General features: G+C 40.7%; 1 protein-coding gene across 4 annotated transcripts in view; it reads right to left on the reverse strand.

Moving 5' to 3' along the window:
- The window catches only part of myo16 (myosin XVI), a 92,188-nt gene extending 90,410 nt beyond the window's left edge, over positions 1-1,778 (reverse strand). For all 4 annotated transcript variants that reach the window (XR_015125296.1, XM_086265760.1, XM_086265758.1 and 1 more), the window contains exon 1: positions 1,309-1,778. Coding sequence is in view for 3 of the 4 variants with exons in the window: in XM_086265760.1 (XP_086121886.1) it covers positions 1,309-1,336 (28 nt within the window). In the remaining variant the exon portion in view is untranslated. The remainder of the gene's footprint in view (positions 1-1,308) is intronic.
- Between the last annotated feature and the right edge of the window lie 17,861 nt (positions 1,779-19,639).

The following is a 19,639-nucleotide window of genomic DNA, read 5'->3' on the forward strand; positions in this document are numbered from 1 at the left end:
TATAAAAATAGGCTAAATACGAGGAGAGTATATCACTAGAAACTGAACATTTTTGTTCAGCTTCTAGTAAGGTGCACTTCACTTTCCACATAAAATTTCGTGCACATCACATCACCTTTTAATAACCTGCAATTTATTTTCAAATATTAGGACATAACGTCTGCACTAAGTGGTCAAAATAACAAGATACACTGACTCTTGCTACTATGTGATGAATGGTTGTGGACAAATACATCAGACCAGGAAAGGACTAATCGGAAATGGGTCTGAATGAATCTGGGATATGGATTAAGTGGATATGCAGAGAGAGAGAGAGAGAGAGAGAGGGAAAGAAAGCGCGAGCTTTCTTCTTCTGCCATCCCATCTCCAAGCTATCAGTTATTGATTAAATGTAGAGCATCCCATGCAGGCTCCAGCAGGCTTTGGCTAATAACACAAACACCATTGCAGGAGGTTGTAAATTGCAAAATACCACACATACACATATACAGTTAAATGCACACAAACTCACATTTATGGTGTCTATAAGCTGCAGACACCATAAATATGCAGGATATGTAGGAGAGGGGATGTGGATGATTAAGAGGTGAGGTGGGTTCTTAGAGTGAAGGAGAGACTTTGACAGCCTGCATCACCTCTATCATAGCACTCAATTATCTTTCCTCCTATATTCTCCCTTTTTCCGGTCTTCATTGCTGTTGCCTCTCAAATATTTGCATCTATCACTCAAAATTTGGCCACATTCCTTATGTCACTCCTTCCATCCATTTCCCAATAATGCCATCCCCTCCCTCTCTCCCGTGCTCCTCTAAACCACCATCAGTTTTCTCTCCATCTGTCTTTCTCTCCTTGAAACCACTTTCTCTCTGTGAGTCTGTTAGTGTGATGTGAATATGCCAGACACTCGTGGGAGCTGCATCTTTGTGGCTTTACTTCATCTTCCTTTCCTTCGTTTTGCTGCTACCTGCCGCATTCACTGGTCAACTTCACTCATCTGCAGCAGCTCTCTGCAGCAAGCTCACACACCCACTTACTGCACGAACACACACACACACACACACACACACACACACGCACACACACACACACACACACACGGGGGGGGGGGGGGGGGGGGCACAAATACCCATTTGAAGTTTAGACCACACCGCTGCTGCGTCTGCAGCAAATGACCAGAATTCTTAAGCATGTGAACTCATACAGTATGGCAGCTTGAACATACAGTAAGTGCTAATGCAACAGACACACACCCATGGCTGACAAGTCTACTTGCATGCATAAATATAGAACTGCTGAATGGCTACTTACAACATTTGATGAAATGGTAGTGAGACATTTTCTGAGCAAGTCAGACAGTCCAACAGTCAGGTAGGAAGGCAGGCAGGCAGAAAGGTATGCGGGGGAGTCAGTGAGTGAGGAAAGCAGGCAGATAGTAGGCAGCTACAGGTTCCAGAAAAACTAACTAAAGCAGAGCTCATAACCGGCACGATACATTATTAATCTGGCTCACTGCATGCTATCCAAACTCTGTTCCCCTGTCTGCATTATTCACCACCACCAGTAGCAGCTCCGGTTGCAGCTCATGCAGCATCTACATGCATACAGTTCATCTCTCGCTTTCTCACACACACTCTCACACACACACACACACACACACACACAGACATGCACTCTCTCGGTCACCCCTTCGGCAACACGGAGCTGCGGCTGGTTCTAGCTCTTCTCGCCTACAGCCGGATAACCACTGCACAACGTCTTCCCAGCCATAGCCAACACACGTGCTCCACTGGCGTCACTGACTGGCAGCCGGCTCAGCCCACCTCCTGTTCAACACACCCCCAATGACGCAATGCTCTTCGCCTCCTTACACACCCCCCTCCTGGTTTTCTTCACACACACACATATGCAGTGACTCATACAGATGCACGCTTCTTTGGACTATCCTCTACCTTCTCAGCCCAAAAAAAAAAAAAAAAGGCGGCAAGAAAGGATCCATTGAGCTATATTATAGATATAACGCAGAGAGAGCGAGACAGACAGATTGTGAGGAGGGCTGTTTGATTAAACTGAAGAATTGCAGACACAGCAGGGGGAGCAAGAGAAAGAAAAATAAGCAAGAGGCAAAAAGAGAGGGGAGTGTTAAATTTGATAGGACAGCTAAAGACATAGAGAGAAAGAGAGGCGAAGCTGCTGCAGTGCGGCTTTTGGTGTGGTGACAGGTTAAGTGTTCATCAGCGGTCTTAAACTAGCCTCAAATTTACTACCGATAAAGATAGTTTATAGAACGTTGGAGCTTGAGCGCAGTACGTTTAGACGCCACTATAATGCACTTATCATGCAGCAACAAACCACAGGGCATGGTGCAATATGAACTATGTGTGTCTGTAGGGCGATCTCTATGATTTTGTCCTTTAAGGCTGATTTGCATTTACTAAGCTTTGTGTTAAAAAGGGATTTGTGCAGGATGGGAATGTGAGAAAGAAGGAGGAAGAAGAGACACAGCGAGAACAAGAACAGAGAGAAGCTGAAACACACTTAAAAAAATGGATGATAGTAGTAGAGGTTAACAGGGTGTGCAGTGTGTGAATCAATCTGGATTGCGACGCACGTTTTAGAAATCTGTGGCGTGGCGCTTACACATCTACAGCCTGAATAGCATGCTGATTTTCCCGTGTGAGATTTTGAGGCACAATCGCTGTCAAATATGAGCGAGCAGAGATGGGATTAAAGCACGTGAGAAGCAGGTGAGGTTCACTCCGCGTTGGTGGCGAACAGTGAGGAGTAACAGAGCAAACTTGAAAGAGACTGGGGGAAAAGAAAAGACACACTGGGAGTTAGATTTGTGTGTATGTGTGTCAGACTGGATACTCGAGTAATTCCTGTCATAGGAAATCAGGTCAAAGCAACTGCTCGCTGCATCGTATGCAAAGTACAGCTTGAGCAACTACTACAACAACTACCGGAGTAAAATCAGGTGCCTGTGTTCAAGTGTGTGCAAAGACTGCACTATGCAGAGTAATTCAATCGTACTGCTACATGTGTTTGCACACAAACACAGAGACAACAGACAAATTCACATCTTTACTGCACTTGCAAGCCAAGTAGTAAAGTGTTTTTGGGATAACACAATGACTATCCCATTATCACTTTTGAAATGGAGATCGCACAACAGTACATTCTGACAGGGGAATGTCATGCGTTCCCATCTAAATGTCTTTAAGCATTAATGGCGCATGTTATCTGCGCCTGCAGTAATAGAGACTTAAGATGCCATATCAGAAAGCGGTGGCTTGCTGGAAAACTGGAACATGAGGTACTGTAAAACAGAGTTTCAAAGTGAGACATCACCCTAGAAGGGAAGTCTGTGGCAACAGAGACAGGACAATAAATTGTTGACACGTAATGATAATTTCTATCTCTCTGCAGCCACAAGTAAGCAGCGAGATAGAGTGAAGAAAAGAGATAAAAACAACAGATGTAAGGACTCCATTGTATATAACAGCCATCTAAATCTCTGTCAAAGGAAAGCACGGCTGCAGTCACTTGTGTAACTATCCACAATCTGTTTTCTTGGCACTATCTATGTCTTTATTGTTTCAAAGTCACTCACAGTGTAGCACATGCTGTTTCTGGTAGAGACTGAGGCTCTCTTCTTCTTCTGTGCAGCACTGACAGGTTTTCACTAAGGCAGCGTTTGATGCACAGATCATAAATTTCATTCACTTTGACACAGTGGTCACTCTGCCATCATCACCCTCAGCTGTCAATCAATGCTGCAACTGTGTTACCACCATGAATTTTGTGCTTGACATCCTAGAGAGTGAGTACATTTGTTCTTAAGTGTGATCTCTTCAACTGAGTTCAGTGGTGACGGATCCAAGGTGCAGGAAAGGTTCCTAATAAAGGCAAAGCCAAAGGCACTTAGCACTTGAGGTATTATATATTAAAGGAGACTGTGAATTCAGTATTTCTCATTTCCATTTGATAGATTTATTTGTGTAAATCCGTTCCAGCTACTTACAATCCCATATATTGTATCATGCTATTGACACAAGGTGCTCAAGTAAACATACACCAAACATAATTTGCTATTTCGTGTATTTTTTTAAATGATCTGTTTAACACCTTGCAATCATATTTTTTTGTTCTGTTTTGTTGATTTTTTTCACTGCACAAAGTGTTATTATCATTTTGCTAATCTGTCCTGTTTTTCTTACATTGGTATCATTTTTAATTTATGGTAATTGTGCTACTGACAGTACTTTCTTCATTCAGGATTCAATTTAAAATCCTCTATATTAGGTTTGGTCATAATTGTTCATGACAATTGGTCGAGCCCATTGCCGACTTGTGCTGTGAGGGCATGAAAAATAATTAACTTGTAGAGCACAATTGATGAATACTGGAGCAAGATTCTTCCTTTAGGTTGTGGAGAACGACAGTGGAGACACTGATTGAGACTATTATGGATTGAGCTAAGAAGCTAGCTCAATCCATAATAGACAAGCTAGCTGCTAACTTGGTGCACATCACCATTAGCTTAATGATATTTGTTAACCCCATCTGTTTGTTCATTCAGAAGCTTCAAGGTGTTCTTCATCTAGTTCCTAGAGACTGGTTGGTGACCTCCTGGCAACCACTGGTCCCTAGGGAAAAACAATTATTCCCCACTAGTTGTGAGTGGTTGCTATACTCCCCACTGCTTTGCTTGCTAACAGACTGCTGTAGTCACCCATAGTTTTAACGGAAGATCTGTCTACAACCACCACAGAGAGGTAGCGAAACCTGAGAAAGTGTGTCACAAACTGGAATCTGAGAATTTCTACCTTCAAATTTAGAGCTGCTTACTGCTAAAGCCAGCATGTTTCAATAGGTGCAACCTTTCCTTTGAAAGTGAAAAGGCTCTTTTTCCAGTAACCGTTTTTTTCAAGTTTCACTTCTACTCAGTTAGAAAGTGTTTGTGGACAAGTTGGCCTCTTCCCAGCAAATTACAGGTGACTCGAGCATTCTGCTAGTGGCCAAAGCAATCACAAAGAAGTTTTTGGTGCAGGACCCTCTCTGTGACTGATTTTACTCAGCATCAACCAGCAACTTCCAGTAACTTCTGGCCAGCCAATCTGGGAGTACACATTTTTCACACTTTTCTCTTCAGCGACCAAATGTTGTCAGGGTTTACCATCTGGTGCCTCAGTCTATCACGTTTGTGTGGTCTAATACAAAAATAATCCCAAGTATGTGAGTTTATTTTATTTATTTTTTTGCGGCAAGCTCATTCATGCATGTGCATGCATGCGGGAGTGGGTGGCACTGCACATGTATCAAAAAACTGCAACTGTCTGTTGTTGATGGTGGCCAGTAGACAATTTTTAACATACTGCCCAAGCTTTCTATATTTTTCTCTCTGTATTCTGTGTGTACTCTTACAATCTGCTGTCAGAATTATATTTTTTATGCAGGTTTTATGGTAAGATTAGTATTAGTATCAATATTGGTGTTGACAGAGTATATGCCAATTTACACTCAAATGTAATCAAAAAGGTCAACGTATATTCATTGGCAATGCAAACAGCTACACTAATACAACTGACAAATTACTGAACTAATAACTACACTAATATTTCCTAAGCCACACACATTATGTGTTAAATCTTTTTGAATCACCTTCTAAACTGAATAATTGTGCAATCTGATCATTACACAGTAGCAGCTCAAGCCAGGTTTCAATTAAATGGCAGACTATCTAATATTCTTAATACCAGTTAATAACATAGCATCAATGTTAGTTAATTCTAAGGTGGATTGCTGCCTGCAGGGGGAAGATTTAAGCATTTCTCTGCACAATGCTGCAGATCACAGAGAAACTACCTATAAATACAGAAAAGAGGTCAAACAGCATTATCCTCTCTCATTTGTCCTGTTACTAGTCTTACTAAAGCACCACTTTGTTTCATTGGATAGTTTGTTACTATGCATCAGTGACATAAAAGGTTGCATCAATTATTTCAAGGACATTGCGGCCTGTCACAGTGCATTAGTGGAAAACAAATTGAATATACAATGATGAACAGAGGTCGAACAGATGAAGGTAAAATGGTATCAGTCCCAGTACCAGTCAGCTATGCCAGGGTGACTCAATAACAGACAGGTGTTAACAAGCTATGCTGAGCCTGTGAGCTTCAGCAGCTCCCAGGCACTGACCTAACAGTCACAACTGCAGAATTGCATGTTCTTATAAATCAGATTTATGGGCTTCAGACATGGCAGGCAATTTCATCTTTGACCCATTCATTTTTAAACTAACAAGCACAAACAAAATAATGCCTGTTGTGTTCAGTTGCTGGATCACACTATGCTGAATCTTGTTTTCTGAATTGTTTTGCTGGAGTATTTTATGAACACACAGGTATACGATGCAAAATAACAAACCTTTTGATTTTCACCTGCTAGTGACTAATCAGCTGGTTTTGTATAGAAGAGCAACTTATTTTTTGCCAGAAAGAAAAGAAATCATAGATGAAACAGTTTTGAAAATGGAAACATTTTTTGTAAAAAAATAAAAATAAAAAGCAAAAAGCAATTTTTTTCTTCAAAGGAAGGCACATAAAAATGCTTTGCTTTGCTGTCAACACCAAAATTCAGGCATTTTCTGAGTGATTACATGAATCAGCCATTAAATAAAATGTTTATAGTAATGTTCAAACCCGTATGACGACTTGTTTGTTTCAAAGATCTGAAACGGTCACCCACCAGTGTGACAAGACCTGCAATCTGCTTTGGAGCTCCCTGCCAATCACGTGTGTCATCCCCATTAATTTATTATTCAGCTACAGTTGTATCGTGACTGTAGGCAGTTATAAAGACAAACACGATCTGTTTGGGAGATCAGTCAGCTCGATACGCCCTCAAATATGGTAAAAAGCTCCCCACTCTGAAAGTGTAATTCTCTCGCCAAAGAAACTGACAATCAAGACAAAAGAAAATTCTGATTAAGTGGTTGATCAAGATTCATGCAGCTATTTTTTATTTTGACATTGAGGCATAGGTTGGCTGGACTAAAGTGGCAGCCATGTAAACAGGATTGTTTGTAATTTCACAGTTTAAGAGTCAACAAATGACAAAAGACTGCAGTAATCACTTCAGCATCATCTAGTCCGTTGATTGCTGAAAGACTGATACAGTTCATTATCACTGCTGGCCAGAAGAAGAAAGAAAGAACGAGAGAGAAACATGAGAAAGGCGAGGGAAAAAACTGTCAGAGTGAGGAGGACTTGAAAGACAAATTACATAAATTAGTACATGACAAAGGCAGAGACAGATGAGAGCTATAACAATTAATAACTTATGAGTTAGATTCTCTCCTCTCGTGCAGGCTTCGCTTTCTGCCTGTAATTATGAGTCTCTCTCTAAATCCCTCCCTTTCCCTCCTCTCCCCCACTACGCAATCCCTAAAACTGGAAGAGAGTCCAGTTCTCGCTCTGACTTTGTTTATCCTCCCAGCGCCAAGCAGCTGGCACAACAAACAAACGCGGGAACACAAAGCTTCGGCAAGAGACAATCAATAACCAGACAAATAAAAGAAAAGTACAAGCAAACATGTGAACAGCTCCAAGTCAAGCAGCACTTAGTGAAGAAACAGCATCCTACTCTCACCTGCTCTCAATCTTTCCCAGCTGAATGAGTGACTGGCGTCTTACACACAACACTGTGTGAGTGACTCACAGTGACTCACGCGCAGTTGGCTTCATCTACTAATCTACATCACCATTCAGCTTTATGTTATCATGCTACACACAGCTGTTTAAATTGAAGTACTAATGTTCCATAAGATGCCTGCTGTGTATCTGAGCAAATGTGCACAAACACACACACTGTGCACACTCTACTGCGCATGCACAACAACGCTTGACCAGCTGTTTTTTGGCAATGATACAGAGCGGGTAGGGCTACACACACAAACCTCCAGGATATATATTAACGCACTGGCCGACGCTACATCACGTGCATCATGCGACTACTTTAAGTAAACAAACACATTTTACAAAACAGACTTTTACTGAAAAAGTGACAGGCTGTCACTTTGAGATGCGATCAGATTGAAGGAAAGGAGTCCATTTCTAAAAAGACCGCACCTTTTGTTCACTCCAGTTGAAGTCTTTTATAATTATATCATAATTTCATGTTACGTAACTGACTTTAAACTGAACAGGAGTGTAGAAGTAAAAAAAGGAGATGGAAAAAGACAGCTGTGATTCCAATGAAATACAGGGAATAATAACATGGATACTATTGTGTTGCAGGCACAATAGGAAAATAGATTGTAAATAGGACAGCAACCTTCTTGTATATAAGGAAAATCAATGGTTGCCTGATTGCATCAAACGTTTTTGGTATTGGTGACCGATTACAGGTAGTTGCGTTGACCAGCTGGTCACCCAGAGGCTGAACATGCGACATACACAAACTCTGAGCGATCACACAGGTCAGCTGGTGGAAGGCGACCTGTTTTGCCTGTATTGCATACAGATTGCATGTAACTCATCTCTAACTGATAGCACAATGATACCATAGCTTGTTGTCGTTTTATTGCAGCTGACTGTGAGCGTCCACAGATCTTTGAAGCAACCATTTCAGAGGCAGCAAGTTCATGGCTCACAGCTTCAAAAAGTTGGGTCTTACTGCATTCTCCAACCACTGTTTCCCCTAGTGTGATTGCACTATTAACAACCACAGCATAATTATAGTCCGGAAGCTTCACCAGTTTAATGCAAATCTAATCAAGTTGCTACTTGAACCATTTCCATGTTTGTTAACAAATTTTGCATTTCACTCTACTCTTGCAAAACAGCTTAAATGGAAGCTGTAAGTCTACCATAAAAGTAATGAGAAGAAATCTGTGCAGCTATATTTGTGTGTTGTGCTTCTAACACACCCATTCACACACAAGTTAGAGTAGCCAACTGAGATGGATTAAATACAGTAGTATTCAAATCTTTGTAAATCTTGAGAAGAACACAAAAGGCCTGTTCACTGCAGGAGCTTTTACAGAAGCTCCTGCAGTGAACAGGCCTTTTGTGTGGAACATACAAATGTGTGGAACAGAGATTATATGACAAAGAGAGAGACAGAGTGAGTCAGTTTATAAGAGAACTGTCCAAGTCACTATGTAAATATGTCAGTATGATCACATAAATATGCTGCAGCAATCATGATGCTCCACAAAAACTCGTTATTTGTCTCTGTTAACCGATCAGCCGACACAACACAATAGCATTACATACTGTAATTCTGTCAGTAAAGACGATAAAGAAAAAGTACTGGTTGATTCACTTTTTGTCATTAAGGATAAACAAAAAAGACACACACACAAAAAATTACAATTTGATCAAGAAATTGTCTGTTTTCATTGCACAAACAGCTCCGCTGCACTACACAGAATCCTGTGAAAGAACCAAATCCCACCAACTTTGCTGCTTTTGCCGCTATCCAAGTAAAATGAATGCAAGAAGAAGCATCATATATCTAATAAATCAATCATATTTTAAATGATGACATGATAACTTATTATTATTTCTAATATTATTATGGAGACATGCCACCACTATGCTGATAAGCTAATACTGCATTACCAAGTTTGTAGGTGTAATTTTATTTTAAGCTCACTGTGTAGGTTCCAGGATTACTGTCAGCAGTCAGTCATCTGCAGCTTCCCACAACATAAACTAACAATATGTCAGAGTTATCCAGTAATCTGATTTCTCTCCAAAGCTAAACCCAACGAGGAACTGTAGACTGCAGGCTACACAATAAATATGCTTATATCACCCAGGTACAGTATAGGCACAACTCTTCATGTTGCTAAGCAACCACCATACTCTTACTTCTTTGTAGTAGTCATAAACAGAGAAGACCCAAAGTTAAGAGCAAGGTATTGAAAAAAACCTAAAGACACTGTGTAAGTGACACAAGAAAACATGCAGTAACAGAGTGGGATGGCCTAGATCTGACTTCAGATTATCTGCTCACAACACTGAAACAAAAGCACTATCTTAGGTACTGTTTTGCTACCGGGCAGTTTTGTGTTCAGAGCGAGTGATTGGACATCCTTCATGGGCAAGCATTCTGTCTCAGGTGATGCTTTCCAGAATGCCGGCAGCCTCACACTCACTCAGGTGAACTTTTAAAATGACCTAAAAGAGACTGACAGCACAACTGTATACTGTCTGCAGTGGAGCACCTTAACATCCATACTAGCTACTCCCATCCGGTGAGCCTATAGACTGTATATAAATGAGGTCCATCTAGTCACCATGATGTCACCCATTCATTTGAGCCCAACATTTTAGATCCTCACAATCTTGATTGATTCTGTCTTCTTTTTCCAGTTAGCAGAGATGCCACCTGCTGGCCTTTAGAAAGTATGAAGGTTTAAGCTGTATCCTCAGTACCTTGACTTTTTAGATGCACAAGCTACATCCATCATTTACCTACAGTGTGTGTCTTAACAACTCTTTATGTAAAAGCGTAGATGGTGTTAATGCACATGCTAAAGAAAATAAAAAATAAATGGAAAACAATAAAGGTTCATATTCTATAAGAGGCTAAAAAACACTGTCTCGCTGTGTTTGTAAAAACATCAAAGGAATTTGGCATGAAGGCAAAGGCAGACTGCAACACTGTAAAAGACGATGTGGCTTTCACACATGCGATTCTCTTTTTTCTCTTTATGAAAACATGTTTTTGAAGCGTATGGATTTCCATGTTTTGATTTAGAGAAGTGTTTGTTTTGTTTGCTTTGCTCTTTTGTTCTGTGGTTGCTCAGTTGTTTCTTTTGTTAAAAATAGATTTTGAATAAATGGGCTGAAGGGTCCATCTCGCACTTTCAGATGTCCTACAGAATGACACAAAATACACAAAATAAACTGCACAGACCTGAACTGAGGAAACTTTTTGGTTTCGTAAAAAACATTAAACTTATCCGACACATTCAAACCACACCGTGACTGCGTTAATAACCACGATCCTTTTGGTCACTATAACTGTGATTTGAAATGTTTATATCATTTCATCTTTAACACATAGAAACACAGTGTGACCCACATCTACGGTATAGTTGTCTGCATATCCCAGTGACAGTTTTATCAGTTTCACATTAAACTGTCTGAAAGAGCCTCATGTATATTCATCCTCTCTTTATTCATAATTGATGCCCTGAGCCTAACAACAGTGCTGATGCCGGACAGGCATATTGTCTGGGGAATTCAGCCTTTCCTGCTGTTTTTATAACTAAGTACAGTATTCTTCCTTTTGCTTCTAAACTATTACATTCAGTGGCTGAATTATACAATACTATCTGTTAAGGATCATTGCTAATGCACTGTACCTCTTTGCATATTCTCTCCAGACAAGAATAGACAGCACACACGTAACAGCTGAAAAGATGTGAAACAAACCATCTGGACTACGCATATTACAACAAAATTGTGGACCAGTGTGCGTGGATAATGGATTATGCTTTCAAAATCACTTAATGTTGATCCTTTGATCACTAATGTAATCTGTTATATGTCACCATTCTGGATGCTGACCAACAGGAAGAGAAACTGAGCAAGGACTTTGATTGACTTTACTGTGACCTCCAGCCCCTGCCCTTCAACTCTGTCTGTTTGTCTCTCAGGGGTCAATACAGGTCAACTTCCTCATTAATCACAAAGCCAGCTTTGCCAACGGACTCGCAGCACATTGGTGCACTGCTAAGAAAGACCACCCATAAATTAAGAGTCAAGTTCACTCTCCATTGGTGGAAAAGCTCCACAGCTCCGCCGCTGAGGTGCTTTCTGAACAGAAACCAGGTTTGGCTTCTGAACATCTCGTTCACGCTGCTAAAAACAGAGGCAACAAAGAAGTGACCTTAAGGAACTAAATGAAAATGACATAACAGCTGAAAGCATCAGCAACAAGATGACAACAGATGCAGTCTCAACAGCTTTAAAGTGTGAAAATCTGTAATCAAATAGATCTCATGACAGCACGGAAATCTTACGCTACACTGAAATCTTTCTTGCACAATCAGCTGTTCATTCCCAGCCATAATAACACACTAAACTAAGTGTCTCGTGGTATATTTAGACCCACGACAACTGCATGGCACACCATATGCATTTCCTTTCATTCCCAAAGACACACATGACACCCATGCTCCTTAACGCATGCATGCGTGTTCTCATTCTGTGCTGTAGTACCTGAATACTGTTATCAAAACAAAAATCACACTCACCATCAGGCTCATGAACAAGAAGTGTTAGAAGGAGAGAAAAAGCAGAGTCTCACCAGTGAGAGCTCGTCCACAGGAGACACCACGGCACGCAGGCGAGAGAAATGTGTCCGCCTGACGAAAACCCTACGAGAGCAGCCTGCCCGTGCTCCAAATCAATTTCACACTCTCTCACCTCCCCGCCACTGTGATGTCATTCATTCATCCTCTTCCCCTTCCCCGTAGCCATGGTAACTATGCCGCTTGGAGCTGATCATTCTTTTACATCTGTCTTTCTATCTCCCTCTGTGTCCCTCCCCCTCTCCAGACCTCGCTGAGCCCAGCCCACTCACTCCATCTGAGGGGTGCAGTTACACCCCTAGCCTCACAATCATCCACCCCTTCTTTCTATTCCCCACTATGCTGCTCTGACAAATGAGGAGGAGGGACAAGGAGAGGGGAGGCGCCTGGATTTGCTTCATGTAGTGTGCCCTGATGAGTTTGTGGCCAAACAGGGATAGTTTGCCAAGGAGACCCATAAAGACAGAAACCGGCTACAAAGCCAACTGCCAGACAAAGGAGACAAAACAGAACGACATGAGCTGTGTTTTTGGAGCCAGACACACCGAAAAAATATAATGGAGGTTAAATGCTCACACACAGGTGTGTCTGAAACCCCTTAATGTGCTCACACACATAAACCCAAACACTTAGTCCTGTAATGTGGTGGTGATGAATAGTTAAGGGCTATCACCATCATTACTACAGAGCTGCACTGGCAATAATCCCCACAGTGACCTTGGATTTTCCCCTTGTTAACATTTGTTTTTTTCTCAAAGCATCTTTTCACAATTTCCACATGTCCATTACAGCCTTATTTTAGCCATTTCACTGTTAGGTTCTACTCACCTACCCACCATGCTGCTGATTTAATATTCTAAATCTATCTTCCTTCATCTCCAAGCACACATGCTTTAATTCTCACCTGCAGAACTGGGAGAGCCACTGAAAGGTATGTAACAACAACACATATAAGAAGGAAGGAGTTAAAAGTCAGAGACAGTAATGGTTAAAAAAAATCATACATCTACAGTCACTGGAAAGGCTGTAATCATGAGAAAGACAAAGCAGACAGCAACATGGGGGAAAGTAATTATAATACCAAGAAAAATAGAAAAGCTTAAAGTAGATACAGAGAGAGGAGGGTACCTCTGAAAGGGGAGATCTCCTCTTTGTTGCATATCTTCACACATCAGCTGTTTTTAATTAGCTTCCTGTGCTTTCCTCCTGGATAATCTCTCCATCTGTTAGCATCAGTCCTAGTCTGTCACTCTTAATCTCTGAGTCGCTGCTCATATAATTAATGGGGGTCTTACCCAAACACCAATACAGTACCTACTGTTTGAGCTTATTAAAGTAATTATTGTCATAATTAACCTAAATTAGAAATTGACTGATCCATTACCCTGAGAGGTGGCACAATAAGAATTTGTATTTTACACATACATATGCAGAAAGCATACTATAAGCCTACATTAAGTGAGGGCAAGACATTAAAATGAAGGTTTACATATTGCACAACAACTCATTGCTGTTGATCCAATTTAATATTTCCTCAAACTGGCTAAGTAAGGCTAGAAAGCTAGCTGTCTTTTTAGAGCAATATTGTCGATCATCCCAAGACTTTGTTAATAACAGTACAGAAGTTTTAGCACAAAGACAAAAAAACTGCTGTTTAACTTCATTATCACCCAGTTACATCCCATCACTCCTAATTTAATGGTAAAGAATGAATTTAGCTATGTTGACAAAGTTAGCACCTAGCTACAAGTGATGCCATGGTATTATAAATGTTCCAGTTGCCTTACCTTAACAAAAATTAAAAAATTGTAGTCATGACCACACTTGTTTTCACTTATAAATGTAATTGTTCTGAGGTTGTGATGCTGAAAGCCCAAGAAGCTGCAAATTAAGTATTTTGGGTAAACAACATCTCAGGAAGTTTTAGAAAAATAGCAAACCTCCAATATTGTGGTTGTTCATGCAATTAGCTAGTTAGCACTATTTCCAATGAACATTTGAAAAATCTTGAATCTAAAGTCTAAAGTAAGCAACCAATGACTAAAGCAATATAAAGATTTTTTTATGCTAATGGCATAAAAAGGCATAGCAATTTTTCTCCATCGTAGTAGTTTTAACAATGGTGTTATTATTAGCTTATGCTACATATGTCTGTAATGTAATGTAGCTTGAAAGTCTTAAATGCTGATTTGAAATTAGACCATATGACTTATCTGAAGAAAGATTTAAACAAATCCTATTTTTAATTATCCCTAATTTTAGTAATACATAAAGCGTGACTACATGATTTTAGTTTGTTTTCCAATTACTATAAAGGTCAACACCTTTGAATGCAAGTGCTGTGTGACAGATAGACTTTTCTTGCAGGGATTTGAATCCATTTCTTTTTTCATAATGAACTGCTTAAACAGGGACAAGAAAAATGAGCTGATTTAATTAATTTACTTAATTAATAGTTATCATGTGTTTCATGTGACAAGATTAGACACCCTCACAAAGTCGCAAAATGTTCCTCTAATCAGTCTCTCTGAAATGTTTTCTTTTTAATATTCCACTGTCTCAGTGATCACAAAATGTTATCACTTCCCTATACCAGCCTGTGCTGTTCAGTCTAAGGCTACATAGGCAATGATATGAACTTCTAACACTTAGCTTGTACTTAAAATCCTTTATTGCACTACCTATTATCACCTCCTGCCACAGATCGTGTGCGACTATGGCTTTAATTAAATTACACACTCTGTAGTCTGGTGTAAGGTCAACTGGAAAATGTAAGAGAGAGTAAGGGAGTTATAACATGGAGACAAAGTAAAAACAAAGAAGGCAGGTGGGAACGATTTAGAGGTTGTTACATTTTGGATTGGTAGTTATACAAAGGGATGCAATTACAAGATCAATAAAATAAAAAATAAAAAAACACACTTTTATAACACACACGCACTAACACAAACACTCTGGGAGTATGTGCATGATCCCGAAGCAATTTCTTCCACATTATGGTATGAGACATTGCTTTACAGAGACGTTTTCCTTCATTTCAGACCTCTTATCTGTACCTGCAGAAATGAACAGATATTATGATAACACTAACTGGGATCTTTTATCACCCTTTCCTCCACACTTTCTTTTTACCAAACACATTATCCTTCACCTCAAATCCTCTCTCCTTCATTTCACTCCAGCTTTGCTGTAAGTGATCCTTTTTCTCAAGAATTTAGGTCACACACTCTGCTTTTTGCCTCACTTCTTTTGCCTCACTTCTGTCGATAATCCTCGATCTTTCATTCTGTGGACAACAGTCTAACGAGGATCTTCAGGAGATCAGCGTGATGGAAGTAGGAGTGTATTGTAGCATTGTCAAATGGGGCATCATGCCTCATTAGCTAATGCCTTAATTTGATTAAGGTTAAATGTGAGTGATGACATGTTTGAAATCAGACACACAAACATCACAGCTAGACATTATCTTTCATCTCAGCAAAAACTCCCCCCATGGCTCCTTGAATAGATCAAAGCGGCGTTTTTAAAGGGAATACTTAACCAATCCTGTTCAAATCATTAGCATGGCTCTGCTGATGCACTCACACTCAGCGCTCTAATATCAGCCACTGTAGCTACAGGCAAAAGAACCTGGTAGGTGGACAATTATTTATGTGCAACGGCAGAGGGTCCACTTGTCCATATGATGGCAGAAATGGAGTAGCCACATTTTACGCACCTGCCTTCAAACAATTTTCAGACAGGCGAGCGAAACAGCTACTTCATGAGCTGTTCTCGCAGCCTCTCTTTCCATCCTACTTGTTTCTTCCTGCTGAGAAATGCATTCATCATCCTCCCTCTGCACCATCCAAGCCATGTTACACAATCGAGCGATCTCAGCTCCCATTCCTAAATTACCTTCATAACATTAAAGTATCTGCAGGCTACTTATGTGTTGTTCTTTTCTCTCTGTGGGGGGGGGAATCCAGCAGTGTTAACTGTGGTTTTCACATAAGATAAAGCTATCCTACCCTCATCACTCGATCAGCTGATGAAAGGTAATTCATAAATACATGTAGCAAAAGCAAGTCCTGGCAAGCCCAGACATCGACCCTGACACTGATGTCCCTTTATGACACAGTGTCCAATTATAGGAAGTGAAACAAAGTCTGCAAGGCCACCAGTCACATACCAGCAGCATGTGTTACTGTGAGGAAGTCTTCTATATAAAGTGAGATCACATAGAGGACAGCCTCCATCTCCTTAGGGCTTAGTCAACCTTTGTGTCAGCTGCTGCACCTGTTTAGCATTGAACCCATGCAGACTGCTTTGATGATATTGTTTCATCAGATGGGGGAAAATCTCAGACAAAAGGTTTGGATCCAATCCAAAGCTTGCTGCAGGAATTCCTCTCCTAAAAACACGCTTTTGCTGCTGCTGATGCCACGAGTGCTTTTCACCACCTGTCATTAACTTTAGCTGCTGTTTGAAGCAGCTGTCCAATCCTATGGGTTTTACTCATAAGAATAGCACTTTTCAGACGGTTTCATCCCATTCTCAAGCTTATTTTCCAATTCAGGCTCATGATCTATAAGATGAAGAATAAAGCACTTTTCCCCAAAAATTTTGCTTCCAATTCTTTAGGAAATTTGTGCCGAGTACCAAAAAAATGAAAAATGTGATTTCTGATTGGATTTATTAGCTGCTATTATTATAGCACACCCGAATACAACCAAGGTTTCATAGCTGGAGTAAAGCTTTGGCAAGGGAGAGGGCAATAACTCTATTTCTTTTTTTTAACTGTCATTAATCTGAAAATACAGGAATTTGGTGAATTTACTGTTGTTCAAACAAAAGAAACAAACAAATAATGAAATAATTATCATAGATCAGGAATCTTTTCAATCCTGATAATGTTAGTAAACAGTCCTTTTCTTTACAGCACACTCCTAATATTGCACATTTCCATCTCAACTCATAATTCAAATAAATAGCGCAGTTGCTCTGGATTACAGCTGGCAGCAGTCCAATTTAATCCATGGCATTCCCAGATGAACCCCCTCTACCCCCTCTTTTGCCTGCCCAGTCAGCCTTCTTTCCTCTGACCTCAGGCGCATGAAATTCATCTATCTATTCAATGTCTGTGAAGATATTTTTTTTTTTGTTTGTTTGTTTTTCAAAAGGAGGCTTGGAGGCTTTCTGTCAGAGTAACGCCAAGGAATTTCAGTGAGCGTGATAACCGTGCAGTTCCAAACTATGAAGATATCAGCTGGTGGACAGGCACAAAAAATATAGACAAAGATGTTTAATCATCCCATCTCACAGTTGGAGGTGTTGAAAGACAGAGTTTCACTCATCCATCCTTCCATCCATCTATCCATCCATCCCTTCTCACTTATCCAGTTCAAGGGTCAAATTTGTGCCGGAGCCTACGCCAGCTGTTACAGGACAAGAGGCCAAGCAGACCCTAAACAGATAACCAGTCTGTTGCAGGGCTAACATGGAAAGACAAACAACCATTCAAGCTCCCATTCAGGCTTTGGTCAACCTAACCCCATGCATGTCTTTGGACTGTGGGAGGAAGTTGGGACATGGAGAGAATCCGTGCAGACTCAGAGGGAACAGTTGTTGTCAGTTCCACACAAAAAGGCCCCACCTCCTTGGTGGAGTCAAACTCAGGGCCTTCGTGCTGTGAGGAAATAGTGAGACTCTCTAGTTCTGAATTCATTTATTAGATGGAGGAAAAAGATATCTAAGTGGTGGCATCATCTTTTACCTTTACCTTTCTCCATTTTATATAACGTTGACTTTCAGAACCAGACACTCTCTCCTAGAGCTCTCTTGAAAGGTGGTTCGCCCCTTAATCATACAAAAAAGGTGTCATTTAAATCTTGTCAAAGCCATGGGGCTTCAGCATTGCAACACAGCTGGTGGGCTACTTTACATGAGTGAAACAGTTGGTGGTTTGTATATTCTTTGAGCACCACTGGAGTTCTGATAGCAGCAAATCCATCAAAAACCTCGCTTGCAGCAAAAGGTCTTTGCTCAGCCACCACCCTCTCCTGCTCTTCATCATCATCCTCCTCGAGCTCATAAATCAACCTATAATTATCAGGGAGGGTGGTGACTAAGTCTTGAGACCATGTGGCTCAACAGCTGACCACAGGACAGGCAACTGGGCGCCCTTGTGCGGATTACACAGCATTTAGTAATGCTCCACAGAGAAAAGAAAAGAAGCAGCAAAAAAAGAGAGTCTGGAATATAACTGCTGGAAAAATGGTACTGTTAAAGTAACGTGGTGGAGACAGTCTTTTGAGTTTAAAGAGAATGATACCTCTGATACTGCCAGACAGAGAGGCCCACAGTCTGGCTGAGCAACAGGACAGATGGGAATAGCACACAGACACAGATACAGCTTGTTGAAAGGGACGCTGTGACTAAAACAAGTGGACCTCCTTGTACATCACGAGTGATTTTCTTACACTGTGTTTATTAGTAACAGCTCTGAATCATATCATCCCAAGGGTTTAACACCAACAAGTTTAACCCGCATGCACTCAGTCTTTTCTCTCTCTCTCTCTCTCTCTCTCTCTCTCTCTCTCTCTCTCTCTCTCTCTCTCTCTCTCTCTCTCTCTCTCACAAACACACACACACACACACACACACACACACACACTGGGGTGTGTAGACTCTCAGTCTGAATAAGACCATCTGTGAGCTCCAGAGAAACAAAAGCAGTTTTTTTATTCTACACAGCCAGAGTCATCATCTTGTCGGATACTGAGCTATCTTATGTCACACCAAGAAAAGGCTTTACACTCCATAAAATCTATTCACCACCCATTGTCACCCCTATTTTTCCTGGCTGTCCAGTCCTCTATAGTCCTCTTTTCTTTCCTGATTTTTTTCCTCACTTTCTGTAAATATTTACACAGAGGCTCTGATTGTACACATCACACAACCACATAGAGCTTAGGTGAAAGTCGCCCAAGGTCATCTGAAACTGGGGCAATCCCCAGTTGACATTCAGTACCCTAAAGGTTTTTTGGAGGGCTGCGTGTTTGTGTTTGCAGCTGACAAGCCAACAAACCTGTTTCCCTTTTTCTGCTCTGCCAGTTAGCACACATGGAACATCTCCAGGCAAACAACAGCATACAAGAGGGACAAAAAAAAAAATGAATAGAAACAAAGGCCGATCTACAGACAGCAAACAAAGGCAATACCTACAAGCAAAAAGAAACTCAAAATATGTATAAACATCTAAGTCAAATCAAACTATAGCAGGCATTTTACCCTTTGTAGATTACTTGTACGCTTAGGAAATTCCAT

Source organism: Aulonocara sp. 'chitande type north' Nkhata Bay, linkage group LG16 (assembly GCF_057382095.1).
Source record: "Aulonocara sp. 'chitande type north' Nkhata Bay isolate Kocher_YH1m ecotype deep benthic linkage group LG16, A_spYH_male_GT1.1, whole genome shotgun sequence".
In the NCBI taxonomy this organism is placed as follows: domain Eukaryota; kingdom Metazoa; phylum Chordata; class Actinopteri; order Cichliformes; family Cichlidae; genus Aulonocara; species Aulonocara sp. 'chitande type north' Nkhata Bay.